The 27,404-nt window shown below is 36.6% G+C and overlaps 1 protein-coding gene across 3 annotated transcripts in view; it reads left to right on the plus strand.

The window, feature by feature from the left end:
* Positions 1-27,404, plus strand: part of LOC139142313 (dapdiamide synthesis protein DdaC-like) — a 38,141-nt gene that overhangs the window by 2,171 nt on the left and 8,566 nt on the right. The window contains exons 2-4 of one of the 3 annotated variants that reach the window (XM_070712216.1): positions 4,137-4,319; positions 5,140-5,272; positions 13,408-16,954. In XM_070712216.1, coding sequence (XP_070568317.1) covers positions 4,137-4,319; positions 5,140-5,272; positions 13,408-13,706 — 615 coding nt within the window. In that variant the 3' untranslated portion in view covers positions 13,707-16,954. Of the gene's footprint in view, positions 1-4,136; positions 4,320-5,139; positions 5,273-13,407; positions 16,955-18,685; positions 19,480-27,404 lie in introns of those variants that run through there. The other 2 variants (XM_070712218.1, XM_070712217.1) reach the window with 2 other exon arrangements.

The following is a 27,404-nucleotide window of genomic DNA, read 5'->3' on the forward strand; positions in this document are numbered from 1 at the left end:
ATATGACTCCGAAATAACTGCACCAAATGTGATGAAATCTGCTGCAGATACTGATCCGACAGTATCTAATTGTGGTTTAAAGCATTTAGTTGTGAGGAGTTAATTAAGGGTTCATTTGCATATTTAATGAACCTCGTGATATTACTAAAAAATTGCAGCATTACATTTGATAAACTTGCTGCAGATATTGATCTGATAAATATTTGATTGTACTGAGAAGCACTGGGCGTTTCAAGTTAATAATTAGCTCATTTACATATTCAATAAAGTTTTGTAATTAGTGATTTAACTCTGAGAGAACTGTGCGAAAGTTGATGAAACCTGCTACGTATAATGTTATAACAGATATCTGATTGTTCTTATTACACGCCTCACACGGGTGTCGATTATATTGGTATGAATTTGGTGTATTGACAGGAATATTGAAAAACAAAATACATTATCTTACCATGCCCTGTCTGTCGCATTTTGTTTGGTCGAGCTGAACCATGTGACTGACCACAAATACACAGTAATGGTTTGTTTACAGGCCCGTGAATATGAATATTAAGATTAACAACTCAAAGTATCGTAACTTTACAGCTCAAAAGTAAATCATAATCAATCACAAAATAAAATGGAGCACGTGTAGGTCAAGTTGAGATACTTTTTTCTGAAAACATCTCCGGATTTGCCAATTTTTTACAGCGCGCGTGACAGTGCGTCGGTATTGCTCAGTTTCGGGGCCCAGTTGTCGTTCGCTCCCGAAATTTTCGGAAATTTTGACGGTTTTCTTGTGTTCGCTGATAATATAATGGAAATAACAGACTCCGCTCTGAACATTAACGTTTATTTGTGGGCGCGGGCTCGAGGAAAGGTATTGCTCAGTTTCGGGGCCCAGTTGTCGTTCGCTCCCGAAATTTTCGGAAATTTTGACGGTTTTCTTGTGTTCGCTGATAATATAATGGAAATAACAGACTCCGCTCTGACCATTAACGTTTATTTGTGGGCGCGGGCTCGAGGAAAGCCAAATTAACGGACTCGGCAAGCCTCGCCCGTTAATTTTTGGCTTTCCTCTCGCCCTTGCCCACAAATAAACGTTAATGGTCAGCGCGTCGCCCGTTATTTCTATAATAAATCCTCGTCAGAGATAGTTACTCTGGTGGTAGACCGTATACACGTCTAGTCTTATCAGAAGTCTGTCTTCCACTCCGCGTCGTGTGCTCAGTTGAACTGCCGTCAGAATATACAATGTCTGTCTTTGTTCTTGTGTTTTGGTTAGTGATTATCCTGAGGTCTGCACATGTTGCGTAACATCTCCTTGCTCGTTGTTTGTCACTTTGATATGAGACAGGTCAAAGGTACAATTGTTTTGCACAACTTCATAACAGTCAAAAAGTATGCAGTAATTCATGTCATATTGTATTATTCCATGCGCCCAGTAGTGTCTGATAAATGTCAATACATGTCGAGCCATCAGCAGTCAATTACAATGCTTTATAACTAAATTTGTGATTTTGTCGAACTCAAAGTCATTCCTTCCATTCAAGGGTAACATTAGTAGGTCAAGTTGTTCTGTTGAGTAAATGCTAAAATTGTCTAGTGTGTTTACTGGATATCCGACATTCTGTGAAGCGAATGACTATTAATGAACCTGTTGTAAAACACGTGAGCACATTCAGTTCATATCTGCTTGTACTTTAAAACAAATGAACATATTTTGCCATAGACAAAATATAGTTAAATAACACTTTTTGGTTAAATTATTAAATCAAATTCGAAGAGATGAAAATTTTGGATGAAATTCAATGATCAAATTTCTTGTACACCTACTGGTAGTTTTATGTTTGATAAAAGATATATGATTGCTAATTTCGTATTTGTGTATATTAAGCTTTTATAAGCTGCCGGTTTGTGTGTGAATATGGTACATACATACATACATACATACATACATACATACATACATACATACATACATACATACATACATACATACATACATACATATTGTTATTATTTATTTATTTATTTATTTATTTATTTATTTATTTATTTATTTATTTATTTATTTATTTATTATTTATTAAAAATAGCACTACACTACTTCTCAGTGCTCTGAACAAAAGTAAAAATTTACAGATTACAAATAGGTACTATAACAATCTCAAAAAAGCCAGGTTTTCAAATTGTGTTTAAAAGACTCAATCGAACACTCTGGAAAGTAATAGCATTAGGGAGTTCATTCCACAACACCCAACCAACCAACCAACCAACCATCCATCCATCCATCCAGAAAGATATACATATGGGAAAAGTTGGTGCCGTTCGACTCTACATGTCTATGTTGGCGATGGGGCCCCCAAAATTCATTCCAACAGATTTGGGCTCTCAAAATTTAGAATAACGTCGTAAGAACTGTGGGGGAAAAGTTGATGAAATTATCATCTGCTGTCCCCTCCCAACGATTGTTAATTGTACTCGTTCCCAAAATAGTTTCTTGGGAAATCAGTGCTTGTACTTTTCCAATTTGGATTTTTATTTGCTTATTTCTATGGCAGAGTCCTACTCTTCTCTGAATGTGTATTACCAACACAGGGCTCGAAATTTGTATTACCAACACAGGGCTCGAAATTAACTTTTTTCCCTGGAAGTCCATTTGGGCTACAATTTTTTGAAGTTGGTAGCCCGGTGACATTGGCTTGTAGCCCATGCATGTTTTAGTTCAGGGAAATCTTCTTTTGTTAACAGGACAAGAAAAGGCTATTTTCAAGATTCTGCCCACGAAGTGAATGTTCTAGTCATTTGATATGAATACGTACCTTTAGTATCCAAGGAAAAAGGTATAATGGACGATAGTGATACTCAAAAGTTTGATGACCTATTGACAACCTGTTTCACTCTCAGAGTTGTATGCAAATTTTGACGATCGTCATGACAACGACGCGACCTTCTCAGCACTGAGACATACTGTAGGGAGGAGGCATAATTCCGTGTAATTGTGATTGATACATTATGATCAAAATGCAACGAAAATGCGTTTTCATTGGCCAACATTTCCAGTGCCTGTCAATCAGTTATGTCATTTCAGATATTGAAACTTTGTTGCAAAGTTCAACCACACGGCCTGTAGTCTTCGTAACTTGCATAACAAAGTCATAGTATGGCCTTCCTGTGTCCACCTGGGTTTGACTGCATTTAGCTCGTCCCAAAGTGACGGACTGGACATGGCATGCCAAGTACTGACTGAATTTCAGGTACTAGGTAGGTCTCAGGCTTTGGTAGTCCGTGTGGGCTACCATTTCGTGGACTGTGGTAGCCCAAGAGAAAAGTTTGTATAGTCTATTGACGTGGGACCACCGCTAATTTCGAGCCCTGCAACAGTACCAAAAAATCAGTTTTTAACTTCGGCTGAATCAATACTGCTTAGAATCTTGACACAGAAGTGACAGTGGGGCAGGATTTTTTAGGGGTCGTTGGTTCATCATTTTTCGCTCAAGCACTTTTGAATGGTTATGAACTTTCACGCATCTTCTCAAAGAAGAGTCACCATTTTTTGCAGCACAACTATTAGGCGACATGTGACCCTTATGGTTAAAGTGACGGCTTCAAGGTCAAAAATGTAAACAAAATTGTGCCATTGTAAATATGTGTACAGAGATCGTAGCAATTAACAGCTGGACCAGTATAAAGCTCAGACCTATCACTGCACTAATGTAGTAAGACTTCATGTACAACGAGTTTTGTCAGATTGACGACGTTTTAGGATAATGGACTGAAGTTAGATTAGCCGACATCTCTCTTGCAGTTATCGTTCTCACTGGAGCAAAATATTGTCGCATTGACCTCCGAAGTTTGAGATGGGGTCACTGTCGTAATAGAGGGGGGATGGCATGTTTTAGTTTATTGTTATGATGACTACCATTTAACAAAACACAGAAACCGTACTCAAAACAAAAGTGACAACGTTGCATGCATGTACAATTACAGAATATTCTAGCCATTATTCATAAAATTAAAACTCGATAGGACATTGATTCAAAAAACACAAGGCACCTTCCTTATATTCTTACTGAAGTTGTAGTGTTTCTTCGATAATTCTCGGTCGAAGAATTGTGATACAATTAATGTGTAATCTTTCTCTCCTTCAATGACAGATTTTTTTCTTTTGTGATGTGCCTCCTCTCCCTGACCACGGAGGCGAAAGTGTCATCACAGACGGTAGAAAGATATTACCAAATCTGGATCCAGAGCTCATAGACAAATTGAGAAGACTGGGGGTAAGGTACCATAGACATCTTCCTACGAGGAAACCCGGCGAAAATCTTACCTGGCAACAGGTTAGTCCAAAAAAACTTTCAACGAAATTCGTAAGGCTAAATCAGCGCTATGAATAACCTTACAACCACGTCGATAGGACACTTACAGAATCTCAAATAGCATGTATCATATTGTTTCTGTATTATTGGTACGGTGACATCTTCCCTGTCTCGTACAAAGGAGTGCAATCAAGTCCAAAATTTAGATCTGTGTTCGACGACTTACGACCTTCCCGTTTGGATTCCCAATCGCATTTAATAACTTTAGTAACCGCATATATACTAAGTTGAACGTCTGGCATTCGTGCCACTTTTAGTCCCTACAACAGCAAGGTAATTCTCCAAAGATGCTGGCCAGTGAACATTAGTCGACAAAGAGAACATAGCGAATCAAATTAAGTTCGGTCAAAGACTAGGAAGTTCTTTTAGTGGGAGAGGGGCACTTGGGAACTTTGGTTGTGGGGAAGGGAAAATTTGGATTGGTAGAAAAGAAAGCTCTTCCAACCATAATTGGGGCAGATGAACACAACTGTTAAACTCCCTTCTAAAATAGTTTTTCCCAAAAATACTTTTTACCCATTTTTACACTTCAAAATAACGAAAACCTTTTTTGAATAAATTTTTTCGAATCGGTTGGGTAGATGCTCATTAATGTCGGAATCCTTAATTTATATGAACCTGCAACAATAGGCCCGGGAGAAAACTCTTCAAACATTTCAGGATGGGGGTATTTTCCCCGCATCCATCCTTTCTTTTGAGTAATTGTGCGTCGGAGAAAATGTGTCGTGCAATGTGGCCGTAATTATATATATAACATTGCCTGATCTTATTTTTCCTCCAGATATTTTTTACCGACGACAAGGCAGATGTTGACAAGTATATGGATGAGAATGGAAGGGCCTATCGGTGGGAGCCAGATGGCGCCCTCTCCTACTGGCACAATCGTCCGGCTTTTATCACTCACCCAAAAACAGGTGATAATGAAGTTATACTATCTCCAACCAAAATACACAGAGATGACATTTAACTGTAATATAATATAATACAAATGTTGTTTTTGATCATAGTGCTGCAAAAATTTGACAGAAATGTGCCAAAACTGTCATGATATACTTAAGCAATAACCCCCGCCGCAGGAGGGTATACACGAGATTTTGGTACAATGCGCGACATATAGCACGAGCCGATAGGCGAGTGCTATATGGAGCGAATTGTACCAAAATCGAGTGTATACCCGACTGCGAAGGGGGTTATTGCTATTATATTATATCAACTTGCGTGTATTTGTTGTCTTACTTGGGTATTTTCATCACTCTAAGCGCGAAATGCAGAAAACGGACGTCTGAGAGATCGAACGTAGGAAATTCTGCGCCCGAGACCGAGCATTTTTATAAGTTGGGATTCCGTACAGGCACACAGTATCCTACGATAAATACGCATTACGTCCATATCGGCATTGCATTTTATTCGCATGCAACACGAACGATACTTGTCAAAAAATACCTGCTGCACTCACACAGAAAATGGGTCAAGAGTTCAAATCAAAAGAAAAAAGTAACAATTTTTTTTCATAAATTTACATATGAACAATAGTCCTGGCTTTTTTGGCATACTAAAAATAGATTTGTCTCATTCTGTACCGCATACCGTCACGACATTCAGTGGTGGCACAGTGAAGTTACAGGATCTGTTTTCGATGGATAATTTTGACGTTAATTGTACCAGAAAACAAGCAGTTTTAAAATAATCCAGACTTGCGATGACTGCAACTGTGATGAACAGTTGTGCAGATTCTGAGTGTGTTGCCCGATGCAGGGAGAGCTGGACGCTGACACTGCTCGTTGCATTTGATGTCAAATATCGTCGCAGTCGCCAGGAGTCATCCCATGGGGCATTGTTATTTTGAACTTCTTGGTCTACATCGTTAGGACATCCCGATCTGTTATAGCCCAAAGTTTGGTAAATAATATCTGACATACCGTTACTGTGAGGAAGTGTCAATTTATTTGTGTATGGACTACATTTTAAAGAGCGGTACGAGGATATATCGCGTCTCGACTCCCGCAAAGTGCACGGTGCGCTGTCGCCCTAACATTTGTGTACATCATACCCCAAACGTGCTGCTTCAGAGATGTCTTTCATCATCGATCCCAACTTATTAACACCAAGAGGTGAGTTACAGACCCACACTTTATCTGTGTATCGAAATTCGGTCTTCGGTCACCGTCTTTCTCGAGGGTCTGTGGTTTAGATAGGTACGTTCAAATGCACCGACCGGGCAAGTTTCGAAATGCTGGTTTAGGGGCCCGTTTTAGCACTGCTACCAGTGCTAAAACAATATTTTAGCATCGGTGGAATGAGCTCTCGTCCAATCAGAATGGCGCATGATAGCATGATATAATATACTCAAAATTTTCTGGTTGGCCATAGGAGACCTGTCTAAACAGGCAAGTGTTTAGCGTGGGAAGACGCCTTCTCCCTTTGCAGTCATTGTCATAAACTGGGAAAGTGTCGAAAAAATGGGACACCTCAACTTTGGACTCAATCTAATATATCAATATCTTACCATAATGCCGTTTTCTAGAAGGGAGAATACGCTGTTTGAAACCACTGTGGAGGGTTTCATTGATGTATACGCTAAGAAATTTTCAGAATGATCACCATGATATGCACATGTTTTCAACTATTTAAAAACCTACAATTAGTGGCGCGGCATAACCAAAATGTTCATAACAATTGTGCATTTTGTGATAAAAGCATGAAATTTGGTATGAATGTAGATTATCATAATATAAATCAATTTGGATACCGAGCCACCACAGATTGAGCCTCATTCTGGTGTGGCGGCCATTTTGAAATATGGCGACCATCAGTCACTATAAAATCCCCTAGTTGTTGCTCTACAGATGATTCTGTGGGGAATAGTGCACGTATTCCATCATAAATGCCCATTAAGATTACTATTTGCATATTTTTATTGTTTTAAAATCAATTTGGATACCAAACCCTTAAGCATAGAGCCTCGTTCTGGTGTGGCGGCCATTTTTAAACATAGCGATCATCAATTACTGTAAAATCCCATAGGTGCTGTTCTACAGATGATTCTGTGGTGAATAGTTGATGTATTACCATCATGAATGCATATTAAGATTACTATTTGCATTGTTTATTGTTTGATTATTTCATTTTCTAAGAAAAGCGAGTTCTCTTTATAAAATTATTGACAATATGGCTGCCACATTAAGCCAAAGTGCAAGATTCGAAATTGCCAAACTTAATGTTTTTTAACGATGAACAACTGTTAGCTGTCCTGTGTAAGTAAACTATCAGAAGATACTGTTCAGAGTTTTTTATTTTATTCTTATTTGTAATCGTTAATGCACCAGTTTCAACCTTTTTAGGGTTATAGCTGGTATGTGTGCATCACACGTACGGCACACTCACCAGGTTTTGCCGCAAACTATTTGCCTGGATTGGCCCATGGCGGTGGTGGGAAGGGTATAAAGTGTTTGAGTGTAAGAACAGCGTGTCCCATGTTCTGCCAATGGATGGGGTGTTCTTGAGTAAAACGTTGAATATGTGCAATATTTTGACATTCTAATTATCGTTTCTAAACTTTATAATTAGCCATTGACGAGTTTTGCAGGGCGTTCTTGCTCATAAGGCCTAACATGGAAAACTGTGCGGGAAATTTAACCCAATCTCTAACTCTTGTTCATCTACATTCACACCTAGGTCTACATACAAAAAAAAACCATAATAATATTTTTTGTATAACAAATCTTTAAGTTTGAACACTGAAAGCAATAACATTTTTGGGGAAAATCTCTTATATGTCCCCATAATTGTCAATGTTAGAGATTTATCATGTAAACTACAATAAGTACATGAGTGGATAACACAATCATATTGTATTATTTTTGGCTATGTATATTATGTTTTATACAGTGCTTTTCATAATTCATTTAACATAAAACTGATCTTGTGTAATTTGCCATAAATTTCATGATTTACAAATCAGTTTAAGAGTTATTTCAATGTCACGTAAATGGTCTATTGCACAAATATAGATTCATGCCCATCATATTTTGAACATCGTGTATTTTGGTCCGAATCTTGATAGTACACTATTTTTTATTCAAATGCAAAAAACATGGTACCATAGTCATTAAATTGTATTACTAAACTTTCTTTCGTTGTAACAAACATAAAAGGTAGGGAAAGCAAAGCTCAAACACAATCCTGCACTTTTGTCAGTGATGCTCGTGCTTGGCACTCCCCGGACCTGTGCTTGCTTTTGCATGGCTAGTCAACCGGCGAGTATTTTATTCTTTTCCATGGTGTTTCCAGAGGCTGAAACAACAAGTTTAAACGACAATCCTAGACAACTGCCAATCATATTTCGGTTATCCAGTTGACATGTACACCCAAGACCTAAGCAAAGTAGTGTTGGTTGGTCAATTATCTGATCAAATGTGATGTATTCCTTCTTAGGCAAATAGTGACACTCCAGTCAAGATCGAAACATAAACCTCAGAGATTTCACGTTTTTCAGTATTCACAATAAATAAATTGTACATTTAGCGACATAGTACAATTAAAGCAAAGTTATTCCAAAATTTTGAACGTTTTCAACATGTCAACCAAGCTAAATTTGAGCTGCTTTATAATGTGTAGAAGCAATAATTAGATCAATTACGTATCGGATACATGCTTTTAAACTATAGAACATCCTTTTAAACTTGAGTTAATTCTTAAAGATAATAAGCGATAATTAGATCTGCTCAACATCGTATATATCCGTGAAATATTTTACTGAAGAATGCCCAGCTAAACCCGAGATAACTTATAAAATTTAGAAATGATAATTAAATCGACTAAATATCGGACATATCTAGTGAAAAGTACTGAAGAAAATTCTGCTTATTTATGAAGTTTAGAAACTATCATTAGAGCAGCTAAGTATTATGTATTTCCATAGTTTTGTTAATGAAGAAATCCAAGCTATCTGACATATATACAGAAACTTTTGCAAATTTATGAAGTTTAGAAGCTACCACGGTAAATATCAGATATATCCATAATATTAATGAAGGGATTGCAGCTTTCTGACATATTTATACAAGTTTTTCTTCAGGAACGCCCAGGTAAACTCGATGTAATGTACAATGAATAGATTACGATTATTGGATCAGCGAAACTTTTCCTAATTAGCTGTGCTTAACGTATAAAGCTAGTTTAGCCAAATAGACTTTACATACAGTTTAGCAAACAAAACCTATAAAGGCACAATTCCGCACCTTGCTCCTCAATCAGTTGGTTGTATAATTCAGTATAATGCCTTTCTTTTTTTCATCTCCTTTACAGCGGGTATAACGCACACCATGGTTAGTTTTCAAAAACTTGCTCTGCCAAAACACACTAAATTAGATTGTCAGATAAGAACTGTTTAGTAATTAAACCCCATAAACCAGGTTACGTATAAGTTAGGCTCAGCAGATGACTTAAACGAACACTGGTTTAACAAAAACATCACTGAGTCTCAAAATTGTGATTTTACAATGCCCTTCAAAACGTGACTGTAACAGCTGTTGCATTCCAATATTTTTTTCTGTTAAAAGTATATTTCATATTTATGACGCGTCCCCTTAGTAAATAAAAGAGATTTCGTACAAGGCAGTGCCTATTATTATATGTCTAGGTAAAAGGGTTGTAGAATTTGAGATAAGCAGTTACATTAATTTTCAATAAAGTTTGGAGTATAGGGTAAGTTTTGGTCATATTTTATAAAAACAGTGGAAGATATTCATATTACAATATTTCATCCAATAGAAGAATACAATTACTTTTCAATGTTACCCAATAAACCATGTTACGTTAAAATATAAGCTGATTAGATGACTTAAAAGGAGACACGCTTAACAAAAAAGATGCGATTCGCAATAATTTGACTTTAAGGTACCCTTCAAAACATGACCGTAACAGCCACTGCATCCCAATATTTTTGCTGTTAAAAGTCTATTTCATATTTTGACATATTCTTGTAGCAAATAAAACAGATTTCATGCAAAGCATTGCCCTTTGTAATATGTCTAGGTACAAATTGGTGGAATTTGAGGTAAGCAGTGACAGTAGTTTGCAATATAAAGTTTGGGATATGGGGCAAGTTTTGGACATTTTTTATAAAAACTATGAAAGATATTGCATATTACAATATGTTATCTGAAAGAAGAAGAGAATTACTTTATAATGTTACCCTATAAGCCATGTTATGTTAACAATTCAGCTCAGCAGATGACTTACAAGAAGACAGGTTGAACGAAAACGCATTAGAGTTGGCAATACTGTGATTTTGCGGTACCCTTCTAAATATGACCGGTAGAGCTTTCGCATCCCAATCTTTTTTTCTGTCAAAAGTCTGTTTCACATGACTAAAATGTCCCTGTAGCAAATAAAACAGATATCATACAAAGCATTGCCATTTGTATGATGCCAAGGTAAAACATTGGTATAATTTGAGATTAGCTATAACTTGCATTGCAAACTTTGGGGTATCGGGTAAGTTTTTTTTTTATCTTTTGTCATTTTATTGTCATTATTCATATTTTACAGAGAAAAGGTATCCTTAAACGGAGAAAAACATTACATTAAATTGATTATGCTAACGTATTCCTCTAGCTGACTAGCATGTGGATTCTTCAATTTTTCTATTTTGTACCGTTGAATAAATTCATTTTTCAAAATAATCTGTACAGGCATTACTGTGCCTCCAGTTACCCAGTATTTATGGATTGACCATTTAGCAAGTAGAATTAAGAGGTCAACCATGTCGCCTTTATCTCCAGGTCTAGTCCTACCTAAGTCGCAATTAAAAATAATATCTGCATTTGATAATATAATATTGTGTCCTGTATAATTACTGGCAATATACGAAACATGTTTCCATAAATTTTGTGCTACATCACATTCCAAATAGCGATGTTCTAAAGTATCAATTCTGAAACAAAAATTACAGTACATAAAATCAATCCTTTTCCAGTAAAATAAATATTTGTTACATGGTATGAGTCTGTGTAATAGTTTCCACTGAAACTCTCTCGATTTGTATTCTTTTGTAACTATGTAAATATTTCTCCATACTCTAATACAAATTGTTGCTTGTAAAGATACAAACCACTTAAGTAACTTATCGTCTGCTCCACGTTTTTGCTTTTCAAATAATTTATAGTAAACTCTCGATGTCAATTTATTTACACGAACAAAATTGGACTCTGTTCGTACTCCATACTCTGTGTTACCTTCTGTTGTAATACATGGGTAAAACATATTATATTTATTCGTCCATTTCCATAATACTCTGTTCATCTTAGCATTATCACTTGCTTTGTACCATGCATTGAGAATATTTACATAAAAACTTGGAATCTGTGATTTGACATTTATGTGTACAGAATTACAAAATTGATTTTGCTGCAACAAATCATGAGAATCGTCCAGCTGGAAATAGGACCAAGGAATGGCAGTCCATGTGCTGCCTTTATTATCAAGGAGCCTTTGGATCCACATTGCACTGATGGCTTTTAATTTGTTATCTAAGTTAAGATGGTTTACTCCCCCTTGCTCATATCCAAATTCGAGTATTCGATTTTTTATAGGCCGTTTTTTCTTAATGAAGTTGTCCATGAGATTTTGCACTTTAACTTTAATATTGCCTGGGATACCTATTACACTGGCTAAATAAACTATCTGAGAAATGCCTAAAACTTTTACAATTGTAACCCGGCCAAAGATAGTTAGATTTCTTTGTGCCCAAGAGTTAAGTAGTTTTTCTAATTTGATTAATTTCCCGTCCCAATTCAGTGAATCACATTTCTTTTCATCATAACCAAAGTAAACTCCAAGGGTTTTGATTGGGTCGTTTGTCCACTCTACACTTACAATTTTCTCATTGCAATTCCTTTTTTCCCCAACCCACATAGCTTTAGTCTTCTTGTTACTCATTTTTAAACCACTGCTCCTATGAAAGGTATCCACAACTTCGAAAACAGCTTCCAGAGAATGCCTATCTTTAACAAAAATAGTCGTGTCGTCTGCTAAAAGTGATATTTTTGCAGAAATACCATAAGGTAAATCAATACCACTGATGTGATGATGTTGTCTAATTGTACATGCCAAAGTTTCAATGACCAATAGAAAAAGAAGAGCTGAAAGTGAGCAGCCTTGACGCACTCCCCTCTGTAACGAGAAATACTCTGTGTGCCAACCTTTATAATTTATACAGCTTGAAATATTGGTATACAACGGGGTATCGGGTAAGTTTTGGTCCCATTTCATAAAAAAATTATGGAAGATATTGCATATTACATATGTCATTTTAAAGGAGAATAAATTTCCATTCTAATGATACCCAACAAGTCAGGTTACGTTAAAAAAAGCTTAGCAGATGACTCACAAGTACTACCAGACAAATGCACGTGAGTATGCGCAAAATAGTGATTTTGTGGTACTCCTCAAAACACAAACGTAACAATTATTGCATCCCCTTTTTTCTGTTAAAATTTTATTTCCTTATCTAGGGATCCTAAGGCTTCTATAAATAAAATTTGATATCCTAGAGGTGCATGTAGACCCCTCTAGCCCATGGCCTAATATTTCTTGACTGCTGACATAGTGTCATCCTATGATAGGATCTAATACCGTACATTTTATGTATAAGAATTGTGTTTTTGTCTGTATTTACCCGTTTAACAAGTCAAACGATTAAGAAAAGTTGAAAAAAGTTGTAAATTACTCTTCCCATAGTTTCTAATTGAAAATATTCACCCCAAAATTACTCAACGTGTTGTGCAGTTGACATTTATTAGGTGAGAAATACCTTGTCTGGCGGCCATTTTGAAAAATGGTTGCCATGGCAACGCTTCAACAGATTTTCAGTGGCTCGGTATCTGAATTTGTTCAACACATACTAAGACACATCTGAGCCAAATTTGGTGCTTTTATCAAAAAATGCACAATGGATTTGCCATGCCGCAAAAAAATGTCAATTGGATCCTTCTTTGTCATCAAAAATGTACTTTGTTTTTGAACGTCGTTATTATTTTTATTGCAGGGCAAGAGGTCTGGTTTAATCAACTGAGTGGTCATCATGCAACTTATTATAAGGATCATCCGCTGTGGGCTGATTTGGACATCTCCGACGACAAGTATCCTTCCCACGCGTATTATGGCGATGGAAGTGACGTCGAGGAAGAGGTGTTGCAGCACGTTCGTGAAGTATTGTGGGAAGCGTCGGTGGGGTTTCAGATGCAAAGAGGTGACGTCATAGCACTTGATAATGTATTTGCACTTCACGGGCGGTTGGGATTTAAAGGAAATAGAAGGTTGTTGGTCAGCCTTTGCCTGGATTAGAAAGTAGATAAATCGTAAAATGAAAGCAAAATTTTAATCATTTCTGATTTCCTCGGACAGCGCAGCAATATGAGAACAAATGATTCCGATTATTAGTTTTTCTTGTTTAGTCTATTATAAATTACTGTGTGCTTATCTAATGAATACAAGTATGAATCAATTTGCCTCATAAAATTTAGACAGAGGTATAAGGCCATACAGACATTTAAAACCAGATATGAACTGAATATGCTCACGTGTTTAACAACAGGTTCATTAATAGTAGTACGCTTCACAGAACAACAAGATATATGTTATCACTAAATGAAGCAGGTTTTTTTCATATCGCACAGTACTCTCAGAGTTTAATCACTAATTACAAAACTTTATTTAATATGCAAATGAGTTGTTCATTAACTTGACACTGCTCAATGCTTCATGGGACAATTAGATATCCATCAGATCAGCATTTGTAGCACGTTTTATTTAATTTAATGCAGTAATTTTAGAGTAATGTCACTAATTACAAAGTTCATTAAACATGCAAATAATCCCTATATTAACTTGACACTGTTCAATGATTCATAGCACAATTAAATATTTATCAAATCAATATCTGTAGCACGTTTCACAAATTTTGGTGCCGTAATTTCAGAGTCATATACCTAATTACAAAGTCTATTAAATATGCAAATGAACCCTTAATTAACTTTACACTACTAAATGCTATACAACACAGTTCGATATCTGTCAGATCAGTATATGCAGCAGTTTTCATCACATTTGATGCAGTTATTCCGGAGTTATATGACTACTTATAAAACTTCATGATATATGCAAATGAGCTAATTATTAACTTGACACTGTTCAATGCTTCTCAGTACAATTGGATATTTATCAGATCAACATCTGTAGTAAGTTTCATCAAATTTAACGCTGTTATTTTGGAGTAAATTACAAAGTTCATTGAATATGCAAATAAACCCTTAATTAACTTCACACAAGTAAATGCTCTACACCACAATTAGATATCTGTCGGATCAGTATCTGCAGCAGATTTCATCACATTTGGTGCAGTTATTTTGGAGTTATATCACTAATTACAAAACTTCATAAAATATGCAAATGACCTATTTGTTAACTTGACACTGCAAATGCTTCTCAGTACAATTAGATATTTATCAAAACAATATCTGTAACCGATTTCAAAGACTTTGGTGCCGTAATTTCAGAGTTATATACCTAATTACAAAGTTCATTAAATATGCAAATGAACCCTTAATTAATTTCACACTACTGAATGCTTTACACTACAGTTAGATATCAGTCGGATCAGTATCTGCAGCAGATTTCATCACATTTGGTGAAGTTAAATCGAAGTTATATGACTAATTACAAAACTTCATAAAATATGCAAATGACCTATTTATTAACTTGACACTGTCCAATGCTTCAAAGTATAATTAGATATATATCAGATCAATATTTGTTGCAAATATCATCAAGTTTGGTGCAGGAATTTCAGAGTTATCTCACTAATAACAAAAGTTCATTAAATATGCAAATGAGAAGGCAATTGACATGACACTCACAGTATCATCATAATGTTCTGAGACTGTCATCTGTGAAAAGTTTCATAAAATTTTGTGCAGTATTTCTTGATATATGTCTACACTGTCATTACCGTCTCCATAGGGAAACCATTGTACGGAAAAAAACGATATTGCATAACTTCATTAATATGCAAGCCACACTAACCAAAATCTAATCAGTTCTTGCAAGTAGCATATGGTACCTGTGTACCAAATCTGACTTGAATCCGTTCAGGCGTTTTTGAGTTATCGTGTAAACAGACAGACAGACAGACAGACACACACACACTAACACACACACACACACACACACACACACACACACACACACACACGGGCAGACAGACAGACGTCGCTATGACAATAGCCCACGTGTTTACACACGTGAGCTTATAAAATGCGATTTCAATAATTCATTCAGCCATTTGTACTCTGAGAATCGGTTTACTTGATCAAAATATTTCCCTTGTTTTGTAAGCGATACTGACAGAGATAATTAACATTTACTTTGATAGATGATTCTTACTAGTCGACATTGTTTTACAAAATTTATATTTAACGTACAGGCCAGGAAATATAAGACACAAGAGTTACATCATCCTTAATTAATCAAAATACATTTATCTAATCAAGGAGAAAATATACGTATACTGTGACTTGTTCTTTGCATGGAATAGATTTAAAATAACAGTATTGCAATTCATTCTAGTGACATTTTTGCGGGCAAAGATCTATCTATTTTTAATATTTTGCATGGTGCGCATACATTTTTGTCACATTGCCATGTTAATGGGTCTAGGTAATGCATTTGGCATATCTTCCGGGCTTATCCCAAACTTGATTCAAATTATTTCCAATAAAATAGTTACATTGGCTTGAAATTTTTGCATGATTTTAAGATGTAAGAAATCCTCGACTACTTGTCTTAGAGACCAAATGTATTAAATAAAGAGGCTTTCACAAGACAAAAGCTGTAATTTTCATTATTCGCGTTATATTAATCAAAGTAAGACTCAGATGAACACCGTGTGCCAAAAGGATGTATCAAAACATGGTATGAATCAAATAACAATGATATGTTTATCCATACTAATGTATGCTATACACACATTTAATGCTTCTTATCATACTTATGTTTGAGGTGAACTAAGGTCATCAATGCTGTACTTGTTCAAATTCAAAGTGTTCAGCCTTGATATTTGGCTTACGTACAGCGAGTCATATATAGATGTGCTAATGATTAATTATCAAATGTAACAATCAATCAACTTCCAAGTTGACTAAATGTTAGGATGATATAAACTTTTAATTCACAATAAAAGTTGCACATAAACCGAGATAAGTATTTCAAATTCACCTCGGAAGTGTAATCATTTAGACTCAATTAGTATGATCTCTCCCTTGATTGAAGCGTAAACAAACTCTGCCCATTCGAAAGCATGATTGAAGGTTCCATGCCTGTAAACATAGTTAGAGACATTTGAGGATTCGAAGCAGAGTACATTTCAAGTGAACAGCGTCTTTTCCTGTACAAACATCCGATTACGGTGCCACTCCAGTCACTATGCAAAGGCAGTGTGGTATAGGTATCACTGGTGCCGCGGAGTATTGCAAATAATATTGTTCTGGAAGTCATAATCAATAAATATCATGTATCAATCATGTTTTATTACACAAGCTCCAATTGTGTTGGGTGTATGCCTATTACTTTAAACTCTCCATCTCTGTATCGTATTATAGAGAAAACAGCCAAACAATCGGTTCAGTGTAGCATGAGTAATACAACCGGCATGCAAATGTTTGTTTGCACACATTAGCAAAGTCTCTGAAATAATTACATCCCCTTTCCAAAATCAATGTATCTACCAAGTCTAAATTTAAGTCGGCAATTTGAAGATGTCACTGTGGAATATGTCAAATTTCAGAATTTATTGTAATTCATATTAATACCATTTCACAAACTATACTCAATCATATAGACTTTCACATTATATACTGAAATGATATCGTGCACTGTTAAAGTTAAGTCCGGACTGAGATCAATTTCTGCACAGCATTACTGCACTTTACATGCACGTGTGTGCATGTTGCGTTCGCAAGCTGAATACTGGAGTTAGAGACAAAGAGTTTTCTCCCTACTTCACTTAGAATTCTGACATCCTTTATTTCAATTCCGCTCTCGGAGGAATCTTATTTTTGCACTTGAATATGCTTGCTGAAAGTCAATAATCCCTCTCCGTTTCTCTACATGACATGACGAAATTTAGTAGGGAAAGAAATGTACAGCAGCACACGCTGACATGGAAATTAAGGCAAACAGCATCTGCTTCAGGAAGCTGGGAAGTTGCCAAAGGATTTTTGAAGCAACCTAAACTTCAGCAATATTACAGATTTGAATAAAATAAGTCAGCATCGTGGCCTCAATCTGTTAAATATACACTACAACTGTTAGTAATTAAGTTTGTTCCAGGTAGAAGGCTAAAATCACATGAATGTGGCACAAACCCGTTAAAGAATTTGAAACACTGCACAATGCGAGCGCAATTATATGGTAGGCCACGGTCACCCCAATGTGTTGAGTGACACGTGAGGAACGTTGAGCGTATACATATCCTATACATTTAATGTTAGAGTCAAAGGTTATGGCATATGCTGCAATTTTGCTTCCCCGGGTCAAAGACAGTCTAACATTAGGTTGTGAAACGGTACATTCAACGTGAATGCAGAGGCAGATCAACAATGAGCGAAGCTGCCAAGCACTCAACTTTGCACACTGTTTATCGGTTATGACTCTTTAATTGAATTCGAAAACTCAAAATATGCTACAAATTTAAATGTTACATATTAACGTTATTATCGGCATCCAATAAGCTTGCGGTCCATCAGAGATGTCGGGTCATCTGAATCAAATCCTGTAGCTTCTGTTTGGTCGTGAAATGAAGTGAAATCAGATGTTATGCAATATGCAAGTGGTCTCCTCGGGTATGCCGAAAATAAGAAATGGTATGAATATGAGGCGCCTCAAGTGAAAGATGCTAAAAAACGTGGCTCCCGCCAAAAATGAACAGTAATGTTTGAAAGTAACTGTCAGTACGTTATATTTTCTTCATATATGCCGGCAGTCTCTTAAATATTTTTCTAGCATCCTTGGCTGTATATTTTTTTCCAGGAGCCGTCTCCTTGATTATCTCTTCAAAAATCTTCCACGCCCTCAGGATATCAAATTGACCCACTCCTTAGTCATAGTGATGGCGTTTTGAGTATTGCAATAAAGGGAAAGTAATGCTACACCTCGTTCATATCTTGGTTTACTGAAGTATGCTCAAATCTGTAGAAAGAAAAAAGTGATGTTGTATTTGAAGAGCGCGTTTTAAATATGTAAAGTGTGGCTAGAATCCGAAGACGGATGTTCAAATCTGTTTATCGCAGCTCAAATATAAGCTTACCGAAAGCTGGGGAACGAAAGTAGCTCTAATCTGCGGAAAGTAGTTAAAATCTTGAGAAGGAGTTACAATTTGAAGAAGGATAGTGTCATTTTCGGCCACAGTACAATCCCTTCTAAGTAGAGCGCAGCCAGCGGTAGAAATGACAAGATTATAAATCACACAATGATCCACAGTCATAAGAAAGCCTCGTTTAACTGAATGTACGACAAAATTAGATACACCATGGGGGTCCGTTCAATCGTTTCCGGTAAAGTCTCATCGGCACTCCGTGGGGTAAATTTCTCACGATGCTCTTCCACAAGTTCAAGACTAAGTACCAAATTCGAGTACGCTCACCGAGTTGAGATTCCACCCCAGACGACAGCGCTGTTAGCGGGGCGCAGATGGCTACCAGGAGCTCTCCGACCAGGGAGCAAGTTTCCGGATTACCTAGCGAGTCCAAGAGACAACTTTCCAGCGTTGTACACCGTGAAACCCTCGGCATCCATCAGTGATTTTGCGAAGGGAACGCGTGACATCATTGAACGCGAGTTACACGTCCACGGTGCTCTTCTCTTCCGTGGAGTGCCCGTGCAAAGCCCCGATGACTTTTCTCAGTTTATGCAGGGACTTGAGTACTCACTGATGGGATATTATGGCGGATCTGGGTATCGAAGTACAGTTACAAAGGACGTAATGACAGCCAGTGACGACCTTCCGGAGTACACCATTGAACCCCACAACGAAATGGCGTATTTAGAACAATATCCAATGAAGGTAAAAAGAAATCGAACGTCTATGGTCTCAAGCACAGTTTAACCTGTTTTACAGTAATGTACTACGTCACTTGATTTGTTTGTATTTACAGTGCCAGTGCGTTTCACCTAGGTACCGCAACTCAGCGTACGAGACGGACACAATCCACGTACAAAACACACGACTAGCTTGGGTATCACGGACACATTTCAAAGCCACCGACTCGTCGATTTATTACAGTAAACCAGCATGGGGCAGCCGCTCTGTCTAGACTGAGAGATACACTTGATCTACAATGTGTGACTTTTTAGTTTGTTTCTGTTGAGATATTTCACCTCTTGAACTCTTAGCTGAAATTGTAAAATAAACAGCTACATTGTAGATCAAGCCTAGTCAACTGTTTATCTCTCAGTCTAGACAGTGGCTGCCCTATGCTGGTTTACGGTAATTAATCGACGAGTCGGTGGCTTTGAAATGTGTCCGTGATACACAAGCTAATCGTGTGTTTTGTACGTGGATTGTGTCTGTCTCACACGCTGAGTTGCGGTACCTAGGTGAAAGGCACTGTAGTATATTTCGTCAGCAACACCTAAGCTGTCAACTCGCCGAGGCCAGACACTCCCGCCATACTCGTATGGCTAGGGTGACTGCAGCTATGGGTCCACAGTTGTGGTCTTTTCAGACGGTATTCCTACTGTTTACAGGCTCATTTTGACTTTTACGACTTTTAACGCTGTGGTGGAGGTAGCTCTGCATGGCAGGGCTGTGTGTTACCGGCGTTATACGGCGAGTCTCAAAACCCGGACCGAGACGAGTCGAGACGAGACCATAATGACCCCTCAGGCCAGGCGTTGTAAATACATCATATATACAATACTACAGAAAGCTTGCAGTTTGTTGAGAGTGTCAAAGATCGATGCACAAAGCAAGAGATAGCACAATCAACGATTGGAACAACTGAAAAAAGATTTGTTGAGGTTTTTTCAACTTGAGTTCAAGGCGAGCTCGAAACATGCGAACTTGTCGGCATTTTGGCCTAAGCGATAAGCGCCAGATTCAGATTCTACCATGATATCTACTGTGAATTCAAAATAGGTAACCTTGTATTAGAAACATACATACAGGAGATTTAAGTAATCATTTTTTAGAAATTAGATTCACCATTTATAAACACATTATAGGAAAGTAAACTGGGAGCTCATAGGTTTAATTTTATGCCGTGGCTATTGACAGGCGCCTGTCAATAGACAAAAGTTGGCTATTGACACGCGGGACTTTTTTAGCCAAATTTTACCGGATTTTAGGGAAATAAACTTCCTCATGCTTCTCAGAATGTTTTCCTCTGCCATTTTGTTCGTAAGAATGAACAAAGTCGTCGTCCACGGTTCTTTTAATTGCAAAGGAAAAGCCGAAATATGAGGATAAGAGGTAATGCTATTGCAATTGGAGAGTCAGGAATTTCTCCTGAATGGCATCATCTTTTAAGAATAGTTCTGAGAATAATGTTATAAAGTAAACAGAACGTTTATTAGGTAAAAAATCAATTTGTGGGGGCAAGGCGACTTTGCTTCCCCTGCAAACCTATTTGTCAAGTATAGATTCATATTGAAAACTTTTTTGCACATTGAAAAGGAAAGACATGATATTGAAAGTGATAGCAATGTTTACTACGATGTTTTAAGCGAGAAAAAAATTTTACCAAAATGTTTTAATTTCCGGGTACAGTTTTGTCGTACCCAAGGTCATTGGCTTTACTATACCATGGAGGCAGCACACCAGTGCTGACCCGAACTGGAGGTCAAGGTTAAAATGTCGGCTCCCCGTGTTGAGACTCCTTGTATCTTTCTCTCTGGCTCTTGCCTCGCGCCGTTCTAGGCCGTGAAGTTAGGCTTCGGGTGCATTTTGCTTGCTATTTGGGATTAGCTGACGAAGCTTTAGAATGTTGTCACCATCGTAATAGTCGTTTCTCTATGCAGGCATGCGGAGTTATGTCGAAAGCGACCAAGCTGTCAATGTCGCGGCCATCGGAAATCACGATGCCTGTCATGACAGTTCTCTGACGTGAACTACTAAGATTTTCCGACTTTTACAATGCAAAACGGACTTCATCATCACTAAAGGGTGGCATTGTACCAAATAAGTATCACCAATCGGCAAAAATACGCGTATGCAGGACCGTGGTTATACTAGAGTGACACGGTGAACGGAACGCGTACGACGTACCGTGCGTGACGGCTTTCGCTAGCATTGCAAAATATTGAACTTATTTTGTAATTACTACATGGCAGAACAATGTGTTCTTCATTTACGTGGAAGAAGAGCAGTTTATTTCACTAAAATGTGGTGAATTATGAAGAAAAACGTCCCGCGTGTCAATAGCCAACTTTTGTCTATTGACAGGCACCATACAGTGGCTCTGCACCATTTTTCTACATTACCGATACTATAGTACATGTATGTTATGTGTGTGGAATCTGAGGCAGCCTCAGATTAAGATTCAAATTCGGAGAACTATGTAACCACTGACTATAGAATGTACGAAAATGAACAAGCATTTTTTAGTCGATTGTAGGGGTGGGATATCACTTCTTTGACTAAGACAGAAGTGGATCAACGTCCTTTTTTCCCCGTGGCATTGGTACAGATGCTGCCTTTGTGCAAAAAAACCCCGTAACTTTTCTATCAGTAAGATAGGAGGTCTTTTGGTCTCGTCTCGGTCCGGGTTTTCTGACTCGCCGGCGTTATACGGCCTCCCACCACAGCCGTATAACGCCGGTGACACACAGCCCTGCCATGCAAAGCCATGGTGGAGGGTAAAAGTCGTAAAATACCACAACTATAGACCCACGGCTTTATAGGGTGACTGCTGTTACGGGCTGGTCCGGTTCAGCCGAGGTGACCCGACCCCTCAGGTCCAGTTTCCATTATTGTTGAGGGACAGTGAGAGACTGTGCCAAATGCGATGCAGATTAGCAATTATAATGAAAGACTAAGATCACAATGGGACCGTTGCTCCACGCTTTGTTCTTTTGAAAGTTAGGAGCGATTATTTACAAAGCCATCTCCTCTTTCCAAGATCTCTTGTCCAGCAGCTTGATGCTCCCGAAATCAGGTGGTTAGTGGTAGCATGGATGTAAAAATAGTTTTTTTACATCCATGGTGGTAGTTAGTGGTAGCACGGGTCCGTTTGTGCGAGTGGACGATGTTACAAAGTACTGTATATGATTTCAGGCGCCAAAAATAGCGCCAAGGGTGCATTTCAGGACGACTATGCATGCTTGTTTTGGTAATAAGTTATTGCACATAATCACCTTTGCTTCGGCCAAAGGTCTTGCATTGTTTTGTGGAACGGTACATTCAACATTAAGGCAGACTGAGGCAGATCAACAAGGAGAGAGCCTTCGCGGCGCTCAACTTTGAAACCTTTTTATCTGTTATTTGACTCTTATATAGAATTCGAAAACTCAAAATATGCTTCAAGGTTAAGTGCTACCTACTCAATGTAAATATCGGCATCAAATAGGTTTTATCGTCTCATCAGAGGAGGTGAACCGCTGGGTCATCAGAATCTAATCTAACCCGATACACAGCTTCTGTTGGTTGTGGCAAGGTCTAGTCAGTTTTGGTGGGTGTGACATGCATAATTACTGCTAATTTGCAGAATTAATTAACTTTCTGAATGACTATTCCAGATCTGATTATTCTCGAAACAGATGTTGATCGTACAAAAATATGACATTTCAAGGTCATTTCACATAATGACGATGTTCATAAATTATGCTTAAGGGTTAGGTAACGTTTACTCAAAATTCAGCATATAAATATGAATATGTTCTGAATATGTTTTAATGAACGTCATAGTTTACCGCCCGTACATCCATCTTAAACAAATCGGAAAAGGCATGTAAAAGCAAAAGTTTTAAACTTGTAGCCAGATGTGAACTGAATGTGCTCATGTGGTTTACAACAGGTCCATTACATAATAGTACACTTCAGAGAACAATCAGATATCTGTCAGATCACTATGTAGCAGGTTTCATAAACTTTCGCACAGAACTCTCGGAGTTATATGACTAATTACAAAACTTCATTTAATATGCAAATGAGCCATTTATTAACTTGACACTGCTCAATGCTTCATGGGACAATTAGATATCTATCAGATCAACATCTGTAGCACGTTTTCATAAAATTTACTGCTGTAATTACGGAGTTATATCAACAATTATAAACTTCATTAAATAAGCAAATGAACCTTTAATTAACTTGACACTGCACAGTACTTCTCACGTAGACATTTATAAGATCAATATCTGTAGCTTGTTTCACAAAATTTGGTGCCAAAATATTAGAGTTATATCACTAGTTGCAAAATTCATTATATATGCAAATGAACCCTTAATTATGTTCACACAGCTAAATGCTTCACAGCGTAGTCAGATATCTGTCGGATCAGTATCTGCAACAGATTTCATCAAAGTTTGTGCAGTTGTATCGGAGCTATATGACTTATTACAAAACTTCATTAAATATACAAATGACCTGTTTCTTAACTTGACACTGCTCAATACTTCTCAGTACAATTAGATATCTTTCAGATCAATATTTGTAGCAGATTAATTACAAAAGTTTATTAAATATGCAAATGAGCAGATAATTGACATGACACTCACAGTATCATTATAATGTTCTGAGATTGTCATCAGTGAAAAGTTTCATGAAATTTTGTGCAGTATTTCTTGATATATGTCTACATTGCCATTACTGTCTCCATAGGGAAACCATTGTATGCAAAAAATGATGTTTCATAACTTCATTGATATGCAAGCCACACTCATAATGACGGCCCAGACGTCGCGTCGGATTTCATGTCATGCAAAACTACAGATGGCGCAATGCGTCAGGTAGAGTGTTGACAGTCCCTTGTGCTTTATCTGTCTCTTATTGGACTACCAGCAATACAAGAATTATGAATGGCAGACTACCAGGAGATATTTGTGGAAAATTTACATGTTACCACTGGAATGGAAACAGTGTAGTAGATTATGGTCTTGCAACAACAGACATCATTGATAACTTTGAGTATTTTAAATACACAATTTCACAATTTTTCAGATCACTGTCAAATTTCAACTCTTCTCAAACTAACAAATTTTAATCCAAGTAGTGTTAAAGATACTGTGAATTTGTTACAAATGCCCCAAAAATGGAAATGGGATGAGTTATCTGTTTTCAATTACACGGATAGATTAGCGTCAGATGAGCTACAAAAAGATTTTGCAGAATTTTTGAATACTAATATTGGTAATAGCAAATCTGACATTAACTCAGCCACTAAGCATTTTAATGACATCTTAGATAAAGCCTGCAGTGGAATTTTCAATAGACAAAAGCAGAGAAAGAAAAATTTAAAAGAGAAAGAAATCAAAATGGTTTGACAAAAATGTGATGCAGCAAAAAGGGACCTTATAGCAACAGCTAAACTATTAAATAAAGCTCCATATGACAGTCAGTTAAAAATTATCTATTATACAAAGAAAAAGAAGTTTAAAAAACTTGTTAAAATAAGAAATTGCCATTCTGGCAAAGCAACTTAGACAAACTAAACAGTCTACATGCTAACAATTCACATGATATGTGGAAATTGATCAAGTACTTAAAAATAATGATAAAGATAATAATACTGGAGATTGTGTCTCAGCAGCAACATGGATGGAATTTTACAAAAATTCTTGCTCAATTGAAAATGACAGGTATAATGATTTCCAACAGCAAATTATTGATAGTTTAACATCTGAAGAAACTAAGAATCAGGCTAATCAGCAGCTGGATAAGTCAATAACAACTAATGAAGTGTTATCAGCAATTAGAAATTTAAAAAGTAAAAAGCAGCAGGGATTGATGGGTTTTGTATAGAGTTGTTAAAACATGGTTCCTCCTTTCTCTGTAAACCCTTAGCTAAATTATTTAATGCAGTTCTAGACACATCCAACTTTCCAGACATCTGGAATACAAGCATTATGACACACTTATTTAAAAAAGGAGATAAATATGACCCAAAAAATTATAGGGGCATTTCTGTTGGAAGTTGTGTAGGAAAAGTTTTCTCTTACATTCTAAATGAAAGGCTAAATAGTTTTTTAGATGACAATCATATTATACATAATAATCAAGCTGGATTCGCAAAAACCATCGCACAATAGATCACATATTTACCCTGAAGACAATAATACATAAATATATTAACAATAAGCAGAACATTTATGTTTGTTTTGTTGACTTTGCTAAGGCTTTCGACTCGGTATGGAGAGTTGGTCTTTTTTCATAAACTTGATTCTCAAAAATAATATGAATGGCAAATTATATAGACTTATAAAACACATGTACACTAACACAAAGTTACGCATCAAAACGAATAATTTTGTCTCGCCCAACTCGAAAGTTGAAAAAGGAGTTAAGGGCTGTGTTTTAAGTCCTAGTCTGTCCAATTTATATGTCAATGACTTGAAAACAAATCTAGACAAAGTAGATACTCAACCACCAGTGTTGAATAATACCCCAGTTAACTCATTATTTTACGCTGATGACCTTGTCTTAATCTCTACTTCAAAAGAAGGTTTGCAGAGGGAGTTAAATACACTACACACATTTTGCTCCAATTGGAAACTTGATGTTAATTTACAGAAAACCCAAGCAATTAATTTTAGTAAATCTCCTTTGATAGATAAACACTTATTTAACTATGGTAGTACATGCATCAAATCTGTTAAGAGCTATACATACTTAGGACTGACAATTAAATCAAATGGCAGTTTTAGTGACACAATTACAAATTTGGCTGATAAAGCAGCAAAATCTTTGTATAGTTTAAAAAGGTTTTATTGCACAACAAAAAGATAAAATTTTCCCTACATCTATTCAATGTTTTCATTAAACCTGTTTTACTGTATGGCTCAGAGATTTGGGGACAAGATTTCATGGACTACAAGAAGTGGGATAAATCAGCAATTGAAAAAACTCACCTCAAATTTTGTAAGAACATTTTACAGTGTAATAGACAAGCTTGTAATGCCGCTGTGAGGGGTGAACTAGGACAATTCCCTCTTCTACTTGAGATCAAACTTAATATTGTTAAACACTGGCTTCATATCGTACAACTGCCACATTATAATCTCGCTAAAGAAGCTTTTCTGGAGCAAATGGTAAACAACACTAACAATAGATCCTGGTTTAACTGTTTAAGTGCTTTAATTAAAGACAATGGAATGGACTTTCTCCTTGATAAAGCTCCATCACTTAAACACCACAAAGTTATAACTGGATTAATGAAAACAAATTTAACAAACAATTATGAGGTCTTTTGGAAAAAATTGGTCACTGATGAAAATAGTAAACTAAGAATGTATGCCAAAATAAAGCATAATTTTAGATTAGAACCCTACTTAACACAGTTACAAGGTGAGAAAAGAAAATTACTCACCAAACTTCGCATTAGCAATCATGATCTAGCAATTGAAAAAGGAAGACACACTGTTCCAAAAACCCCAATTACTGAAAGATACTGCAATCAGTGTAACACCAACAGTATTGAAGATGAAACACACTTTTTATTAGTCTGTCAGAAATACAAAGTCCAAAGAAAGAACTTTTTCAGTAAAATCAACTTCCCAAACGACAATGCTGAAAATCAGCTTATTTCTCTACTAACAAAACAAGAGTTCTCTTTTAATGAACAACTTGCAGATTATATTTTTACTTTATATAAACAAAGAAATACCTAGTTATATTTATTATTAGCTACTATTATTATACTGTAATACTTTATCTTTATTGACGAAAATTTTAACTTATTTTTGTATCACACTTTTATTGCCACAAATGTGATGTAAATCCTATATTTACAAGCAAGCAATAAAATATTATTATTATTATTATTATTATTATTA

Source organism: Ptychodera flava, chromosome 10, assembly GCF_041260155.1.
Source record: "Ptychodera flava strain L36383 chromosome 10, AS_Pfla_20210202, whole genome shotgun sequence".
Classification (NCBI taxonomy): domain Eukaryota; kingdom Metazoa; phylum Hemichordata; class Enteropneusta; family Ptychoderidae; genus Ptychodera; species Ptychodera flava.